The sequence below is a fragment of the Argentina silus genome (genome assembly GCF_951799395.1).
Source record: "Argentina silus genome assembly, chromosome: 15".
NCBI classification, from domain to species: domain Eukaryota; kingdom Metazoa; phylum Chordata; class Actinopteri; order Argentiniformes; family Argentinidae; genus Argentina; species Argentina silus.
In genome coordinates this window covers 6,159,465-6,168,366 of record NC_139669.1, presented here as the reverse complement: position 1 = coordinate 6,168,366, position 8,902 = coordinate 6,159,465, and the positions used below count along the sequence as shown (strand labels likewise).

The 8,902-nt window shown below is 42.3% G+C and overlaps 2 protein-coding genes across 2 annotated transcripts in view; both read left to right on the top strand.

Annotated features, from left to right (window-relative positions):
• Positions 1–514: 514 nt before the first annotated feature.
• On the top strand, positions 515–7,733 carry pmt (phosphoethanolamine methyltransferase). Its single transcript, XM_083685870.1, has 12 exons — positions 515–578; positions 1,485–1,659; positions 2,330–2,485; positions 2,716–2,852; positions 3,582–3,739; positions 4,018–4,206; positions 4,934–5,023; positions 5,223–5,312; positions 5,662–5,784; positions 6,299–6,430; positions 6,808–6,924; positions 7,090–7,733. Exons 2-12 carry the CDS (start codon positions 1,499–1,501, stop codon positions 7,198–7,200), a joined length of 1,464 nt encoding a protein of 487 aa, XP_083541996.1. The 5' UTR covers positions 515–578; positions 1,485–1,498; the 3' UTR covers positions 7,201–7,733.
• A 726-nt stretch (positions 7,734–8,459) lies between these two features.
• Positions 8,460–8,902, top strand: part of LOC310815804 (MORC family CW-type zinc finger protein 3) — an 8,511-nt gene continuing 8,068 nt past the window's right edge. The window contains exons 1-2 of the mRNA XM_083685734.1: positions 8,460–8,528; positions 8,684–8,756. Of these exons, the coding sequence (XP_083541860.1) occupies positions 8,490–8,528; positions 8,684–8,756 (112 nt within the window). The 5' untranslated portion in view covers positions 8,460–8,489. The remainder of the gene's footprint in view (positions 8,529–8,683; positions 8,757–8,902) is intronic.

Here is an 8,902-nt window from a genome sequence, read left to right as displayed (position 1 = left end):
TTTCATATTTCATGTTATCAATGTCACGACACACGAAAAGGAATGTTATTATTTTGTAATTCCATATATTCAGATCTTTATATTACTCTGGGCACATTATAGCCTATAAACCTATTCAGCCCGTTTTCTCATGTGACAAAAAAATAAAATACAAAAATACAAATAAAAAATAAATATTTTGTCTCGTGACTTAGTCATTTAAATACCGCACTTGACATGTCTCATCAGTCAACGACAGAATTCTGCTATGCGTTCCACCTGTACCTTTAAACGACGCGGTTTTGGAGCTGTATGAGGCAATATTGCGCAATCCTAGCATGCCACACGTGAGCGACTTTATATGTGTCAGCAAATTTGGGACGAAAAGGCGAGTTTGAACCGGGGTAAGAGATAACAGGAAAATGTACAGTGTATGCAGACAGACTATACCACATAATGCCTCATTTTTTACAAACCCAACATATGAATGACTTTTATTTTTTCCCAATGGACGACTCTCCGATATCGGCTAAATCTCTGGTTTGACCCGGATGACGTAAAGCCTCTTCATCACAGAGGTGAAGGTCTCGTATAGTAAGGTAAGGGGAATCCTGTGCCAACACAACGCATCAGATAGCCAAGAGACCCCAACCCCGATTACTCATGCGTCGTCGTTCTCTCCCCTCCCCTCTTATGCGGCGCATCCCAATGGTCAGTTTCTGTACCTGGCGACCAGCTCCTCCATACACATATGTTACCCATATTTAAATACGACCACCCTCACAAGTTTTCAGTGTCAAGAGTGACTAAAACACTCAACACACCGTCGTCTGGTAACAAGTGCAGATTTTAAGAGAATCAACAAACAGTACAGTTGATACATACTATATATATATATATATATATTTTGACAAAACAAATCCAACTTTTCTGACTTAATCAAAAAATGGAACAAGGCAAGGGTAAGATGATTGTCATATGCTATTTTCTGTGATTTTGTTGGGTTGTGTACTTTGTGTTGACACACTGTTATTCAGAAGTTATAAACTGTCTTTTGTACCAGCCATGTGCTGTCTACTTAGCCTCCCCATGCATATTGTGGGAGTAATCCTTGCTGTAGAAGCAGTTGTGGAATGTGTGACTGCAGGTTCGAGTAATAAATGTTGTTATACTGGTTTATATAATTAGTGGCTTACAAATAAGTGGTTGTAGTATATATGATTATGACCTGTTGCCGGTTGTATAATCTGGTGGCAGTAGACAGTATGTTGATGTGGCATTTTTGTGGTCGTAGCCTACTGCCTAAAATGATTCTATGATGTAATAAGATGATAAGTTGCATCATGACTTGTTGTTGTTCCAGGCAAATCAGAGTATTCTAACCAATTAGATCAGTTGTCACAGTACACAGGTAGCAGTGGTTTTCAGTCTAGTGTAAACTACTGTACAGTAGTAAACATTGTTGTTTTTGTTGTTGATGCTGTTGTCGTCGTTGTTGTCCTTAGTAGAACGGAGCATCATGACAGAGTTCTGGAAGGGGCACTCCAGGGAGGCCACGGTGGAGGAGATGATGCTGGACTCCCATGCCCAGGAGCTGACCCAACATGAGCTGCCTGAGATCCTGTCTCTGCTCCCCAGCCTGGCCGGCCAACGCATCCTGGAGCTGGGAGCAGGCATCGGGTCAGTGCCCCTACTGATCCCCACAGCTCCACCCTCCCCTTGTATTGTGTGTGTTTGACCTGTGCAGATAGATGTTTGTTTGTGTGTGTGTGTGTGTGTGTGTGTGTGTGTGTGTGTGTGTGTGTGTGTGTGTGTGTGTGTGTGTGGCTGTGTGGCTGTGTGGCTGTGTGGCTGTTTTTGCATGCGACTCACCTGTTTGTTTGGTTCTTTAGGAGATTCAGACGTGCGGAATAGATATTTGATGACAGATGACACGTGCTGAATAGGTGTTTGTTTATGTATGTGTGTGTGTGTGTGTGTGTGTGTGTGTGTGTGTGTGTGTGTGTGTGTGTGTGTTGGGGGGGGGGGTTTGTGTGTGTGTGTGTGTGTGTGTGTGTGTGTGTGTGTTGGGGGGGGGTTTGTGTGTGTGTGTGCGTGTGTGTTCGCATGTGCGTGTGTGTGTGTGTGTGTGCGTGTGTGTGTGTGTGTGTGTGTTGGGGGGGGGGTTTGTGTGTGTGTGTGCGTGTGTGTTCGCATGTGCGTGTGTGTGTGTGTGTGTGTGCGTGCAAGCATGCGTAAGTGCGTGTGTGTGTGTGTGTGTGTGTGCGTGCAAGCATGCGTAAGTGCGTGTGTGTGTGTGTGTGTGTGCGTGCCTGTCACTCGTGACTCACCTGTTTGTTTGGTTCTTTAGGAGATTCACCAGCCATATCCTGACTAAGGCGGAACATGTCACCGCCGTCGACTTCATGGAGAGCTTCGTGGAGAAGAACAAACAGGACAATGGTCACCATGGCAACGCAGAATTTATCCAAGCTGACGTCACAAAGTTGGATTTCCCCCAAAACAGGTGTGTTGATGTTTGATTCACGTCTCGAATCAGGAATTTGTGCGTTTACAGCTATGACTGTGAAATGCGTTTTGAGAACACTATATAGGCCGTTCTTGATAAGTTGCCCAGGTCAGATCCAGTGACATGCTACCCCTGACTGAGCATGCCGCAGGTGACAGAAAGCATTTACCCAATAGGATCATCAGAGTTTAATCAACTGACGTGCTCTGATATTTCTGTGCCGCCAGCTTTGACATAATCTTCTCTAATTGGCTGCTGATGTATCTGTGTGACGAGGAGCTGAAGTCACTAACAGAGAGGATGCTGGGATGGCTCAAGCCTGGCGGACACCTGTTCTTCAGGGAGTCGTGCAACCACCAATCAGGTTAGAGTAGATACAGCGTAATTTCTATAATATCTACTGTAGGTTCACACCCTGAATGTGCCATACTTGACAGATCAATCAGCCATGTTCAAACTTGAAGGGACACATAAATTCATGTTAACACACTCCTACAGTATCCATATCTGTTGGTAAAGGGGCAATCTGGGATTCAAACAATAACAAAGCAGTCTTCCCGACACTTTTTTTGGTAAACAGCTGAGGGATGGGGCTCCCAATTGACCCACTCTCAAATTCAGAGACAGCTATGGATGCAAGGACTGACTATACGTGAAATCAAAATAATATTAGTTTACTATGTTTTGAAGCTTTACAGTGTTTGTTTACAATGAGTAAAACAATCTTATATTTTTGGTTTGAAGACAATTGAACTCAGCTCATTAGGTATTATACTATAAGTTATATTCTTCAAGTGTCACTTTCGCTTTGTCATTATGGGGTATTGTGTATAGATTGATGAGTAAAAATGTTTATTGAATCCATTTTAGAATAAGGCTGTAACATAACAAAATGTGGAAAAAGTGAAGGGGTCTGAATACTTTCTGAATGCACTGTACATCATTAAAGTCCAAAAATGGATGTACCAATCCCAGATTCCCCTTTTAAACTGCAACACAATACACAGTTATTGTAATCATTACATTCATACTGTCATTAAACTTACTGTCAATCAATATGAGTCAGTGAGCCATGTGTCTCTGCCCCCCACAGGCGATTGCAAGAGGGACTTTAACCCCACTCACTACCGAACCGCTGCCCACTACAGTCACCTGATGACAACAACACTGTGGGAGGAGTCTGACGGGGCCAAGAACCAAATGTTCGGGTTTGATATCGTGGTCAATAAAACAGTGGAGTGCTACATAAAGGTACCGTTTATTACTGTCTGTGTGTGTGTGTGTGTGTGTGTGTGTGTGTGTGTGTGTGTGTGTGTGTGTGTGTGTGTGTGTGTGTGTGTGTGTGCGTGCGTGCGTGCGTGCATGTGTGTATGTACGTATATGCGTGTGTCACTATTTGATTATGTATGGGGTTACATTTTCGCCCCCCAAAAAAAAGGTGTTTCCTGTTTTCCTTGTACAATGCATTTGCACATACTCACATCTGTCTTGACCTGTGTTTGTGTGTCACGTTCCTTCCCTCCACGCAGATGAAGAACAACCAGAACCAGATGTGTTGGCTGCTGGAGAAGGTGGGCCGCGACTCGGCCTGCCAGGGGGGCTTCAGCACCTTCCAACAGTTCCTGGACAACCAGCAGTACACACGGCGCGGCATCCTGCGCTACGAAAAGATGTTCGGAGCGGGCTATGTCAGCACAGGCGGACCCAGCACTACCAAGGTAGGTTTGGGCCCAAGATAAACAGCGGAGGAGTAATGATGGAATTTAAAGCAGAATTTTACCCTCTGATCCAATGGATTTGTTGTTTTCCTTATTCAATAGTAGACACATTCACAAAAAAATTGCGTTTTAAAACGACCTTTGAGTCAAGATATCTCGCTTTGAATGCCCTCGCCAGTCCTGATGTTCCAAATTGCCCATTTGATTCAGTTCCTACAACCTTCCTCTCACAGTGTTAGAGCTAGCGCGTGCCGCTCTCTGGGAATCTCTGGCGTGGTAGAGCAGGATCAGAGTGCAAAAACTGTCGCCTGATGTATTTTAACGTTGTATGAGACTTTTTTGGGAAGTAAACACAGACCGTTTCGATAGCTATGAAGCAGATGCACGCAAAATGATGATAGTTCGAGACAGTATGCATCGTGGATTGACAAGAAATACACATGGAAGTGGATTTTGGATAAACATTCCCTTTGATATTTGAAACACGTGAGGACACACTCTATTTGGAGATTAGTATTTACTGAACAGGGAATATATAAATTACACTTCTATAAAATGTGTTTGACCCCTTGTGAAATTACAGTGAGTAAAATAAATGAAAAGAGTAATGTCTGCAACTCTGTAATGCTCCCCAGTGATTTATTTACAGTCTGTTACTAAATCACTGGGCAGCATTACAGAGTTGCTAAGATTACTCTTCAGATCCCTTTTCTGTTGGTCATAAAAGGAGTTTGTAGACCTCCTGAACTTGAAGCCTGGGCAGAAGGTCCTGGATGTGGGGTGTGGCATCGGAGGTGGGAATTTCTACATGGCAAAGGTGAGTGGCAATGAACAAAGGGATGTTGTGGTTTTACTTGTCCTTAGACATATTCAAATGATGAACGTTTGGATATGGTTTGGCTTAGTCAAATCCTCATGACACAGTAGTTATGATGGTGGTGACAACAATGATGGCAGTTGTGATGGTGATGATGATGATGATGATGATGATGATGATGATGATGGGTATTCTGCAGACCTTCGGAGTAGACGTGTTGGGTCTGGATCTGTCTGCAAACATGGTGGAGATCGCTGTAGAGAGGGCCATCGCAGAGAAGCTGCCTTCTGTGAGTCTGATTGGTCCTTTACGTCATCAACTGTAGCCTTCAACGTCAACCTGAAAATTTGAGCGCATTTGTAGTTGCTATCATCACTCATGTCAAGACCTCAATCTTTTTGGTAAAATAAAAAGTGATTCAAATTGTTTTATATACCATATATAGACCGTCTTTAAATAAAGAAAAACTATAGTTTAAATTGTTTATTGTATAGTAATTTGTGAATGTTCTGTTTTCCTTGCTGTGAAGTTCTTGTAGTCTTTGTATGACGGATGTTATATGGATTCAATTACTGTCAATCATTTATGAGAAGTAGTAGCAGTGTAATAAACAGCAACCTACTGACTTCTTTGGACAGGTTAATTTCGAGGTGGCAGACGCCACGAAGAGATCGTTCCCAGAAGGAACGTTTGATGTAGTCTACAGTCGAGACACCATCTTGCACATTGACGACAAACTCGCCCTCTTCAAGCGCTTCCACGTGAGTGTGCTCCCGTAATAGATTAGGCAGTGTTTGTTCTGGGTTTTTTGGGGGGTTTTTAAATATGTTTTTTAGGGCATTTCTGCTTTATTGGGATAGAGATAGTAGAGATTGACAGGAAGGATGGGTGAGAGAGAGGAGGGATGACATGCAGGATATGTCGATGGCCGGAATCGAACCAGGGACCTTGCGATGATATGGTATGCGTCTTAGTGTGCTACGCCACTGAACGCCCCATAATACTTCTATTCTACCCTTCTATTCTACCCACTCTCTACCAAGACTATAGATTAGGCAGTGTTTTAATGGTTGTTTGGTACTCATTATTCCTGAAGCTTATAGTTGCTAATTGTTCACCTCAAATTTTGGCTAGAATTTGAATTTGTATGGTTCATAAACACATACCTGTATACTGTAACATATAAACCAATTTCTTCCCAAAAGAAATTCCGGTGTGTTCTGATTCGTCTGTGGGTTCTGACTGGGGCCCGCTGGGCTGTGTGTCTCTCCTCAGTCCTGGCTGAAACCAGGGGGACAGGTGCTGATCAGTGACTACTGCTGTGGAGAGAAACCCTGGACGCCCCAGTTCCAGGACTACGTCAACCAGAGAGGTTACATCCTCTACACACCACCTCAATACGGCAAGGTTATAACCTTTTATAACACCCATATATGATCAGAACACTGTATACCCTCTTATGGATGGAAAAAATCATTTTTTTATGCTAAGTATTTTGGCATTGTGGTACAATACAATCACAATCAGATAGGCTGATAGATAGATAGATAGATAGATAGATAGAACAGTTCAATGAAAGATTATCTTAAGTAGGTACGCCCATGATCATAACACTGTATAACCTCTTATTACTGCACCTAATCTCTTATGCAGGTAGAGAACAACTACAACATACTCCTCTTGCCACAACAATGTGATCATATGACCTTTAGCTTTAAGTAACATACCATTCCCTGAACAATATAAAGGTATGTGTTTATGTGTCTGTGTGTGGTCTGTCTCAGTTTCTGGAGCAGGCGGGCTTCTCTCAGGTGCGTGCAGAGGACAGGACAGCCCAGTTCATCCAGGTGATAAAGACAGAGCTGGGTAGAGCAGAGGCCAAAAAGGAAGAATTCATAAAGGTATATCCTCTATCTCTCTCTATCTCCCTCTCTCACTTACACGCACACACACTCACACACACAGATAGACAGTTAGAGTATGATGATGATGATGATGATGATGATGATGATGATCTCCATTTACGTTGTGGGGCTATTGAATACAATATACCCTGTCTGTCCCAGGAATTCTCTGAGGAGGATTATCTTGCCATCATAAATGGATGGAGCGAGAAACTTCAACGTTGTGACACTGGGGACCAACGCTGGGGACTGTTCCATGCTACACGAGTCTGAGAGAGAGTGAGAGAGTGAGAGAGAGAGAGAGAGAGAGAGAGAGAGAGAGAGAGAGAGAGAGATTGAGAGAGAGAGAGATTGAGAGAGAGAGAGAGAGAGAGATTGAGAGAGAGAGAGAGAGCGAGAGAGAGAGAGAGAGAGATAGTCGAAGGAGGGATCATTCTGTGCCTGGTCTCATCTGCACTGCTAACAGATAATCTAGCACAGATTACACCACAATTTGAGATTATTACTGTACACCCTGTGGCATTTATAAGATATTATATATAATAACAGACTGTGAATTACAGGCTCTTTGTAAAGTGAACATGGCTACGAGCCAGAGATCAGTATTTTCCTTGAGTTTGTTCGTAGTATCCTTGGTTTTAGAAGTAAAATTAATTCAGAATACAAATCAGATCCATTTTATTTTATAGCTGTTTTAATGAAAGCAGACAGAATTTTATTACATTTATGAAGACCTTGTCTTGTTATCAAAGGCAAAATGTACATCATTTCCTAGTCAGTATCAGTGGGCCTATGCTGTGGTTTGATATATGCCTATGATTTACAAATAAATATTGTTGACTTCTTCAGTCTACTTCAGTCTTTATTTTTGATTTGTTATGAATTGCTGTTCTTGATGCGTTTAATCTACAGATGGAGATGTGTAGCACGAGATATTTTATTAATTATGTGATGAATTATTACAGGGTGTTGTAAGTAGTGTACTGTAGTGTGATACCATTCCTCGTTTCTTTCCATGCATTACAATGAGCCCAGCCCTCCGATTTCTACCTCCACCAGCCTCACCTGGCCTACAGTCTATACATTTGCCTCAACATACTGAAAGAGTCATTTCAAAACGCAGTCTCACGTTATCCCTGTCTGTATGCACACTATAGCAGTAACACCAGGGAGAGCCAGAGATATTGATCATCGGTTAGCCTTATAACATCTGATACAGGTGACCTGAATATTCACTTTTGAGATGTACTTGGGCGTTATAACTACCATCACCGGTCAAAAGCACCTTATCAAAGTTCCTGGATTTCTGATTTATAGGCCTACTTACTAAAACTTGATTCAAACAAGTTTCAACCAATGGCGAGCAAGTAATGGTATTTCAAATATAAATAAAATAAAGTAAACACACACACAACAATTATAAAGCGCAACAGGTAGTTGATGTTACGTCCAATCCTTCCCCAGGTAGTGTGTTTATGCCTAACCTGTTCGAGGTGCTGTCACTTTACTCGTAGTGACGTATGGTCGGGTGCACGCGTTGCAAGTGACTTTATTTGTTAAACATGGCGAGGTTGAGCGAGCATGGGATTCGTCTGAGTTCCGTAAGTATTAAATAATTCAGTAATTATTAACTGGTCACAACTGTTCATGTACAGTATGTGTCACAATGTGTATTATTTCGTTAAAATAGATGTGACATGTTTCACCGTAGGACGAAAGAAGAAGCATAATTGCTGTTGTTTTATTTTTTCTGCAGATGAGTCCGTCCTTCCTGAATAGCAATTCTACAAGTCATACATGGCCTTTCAGCGCAGTTGCGGAATTAATAGGTGAAAAAAGAATTTGCATACTCTCTCCTATAGCTTTGCTCTCATTGCCATGAAAATCATTACTTTGGCCACGTTTTCCGCAAAATAGAAGTTGTTGCGCTCTTCCTTTTTTGCACCTGTCGCTTTTCACAGGCTGAGTGACAAGC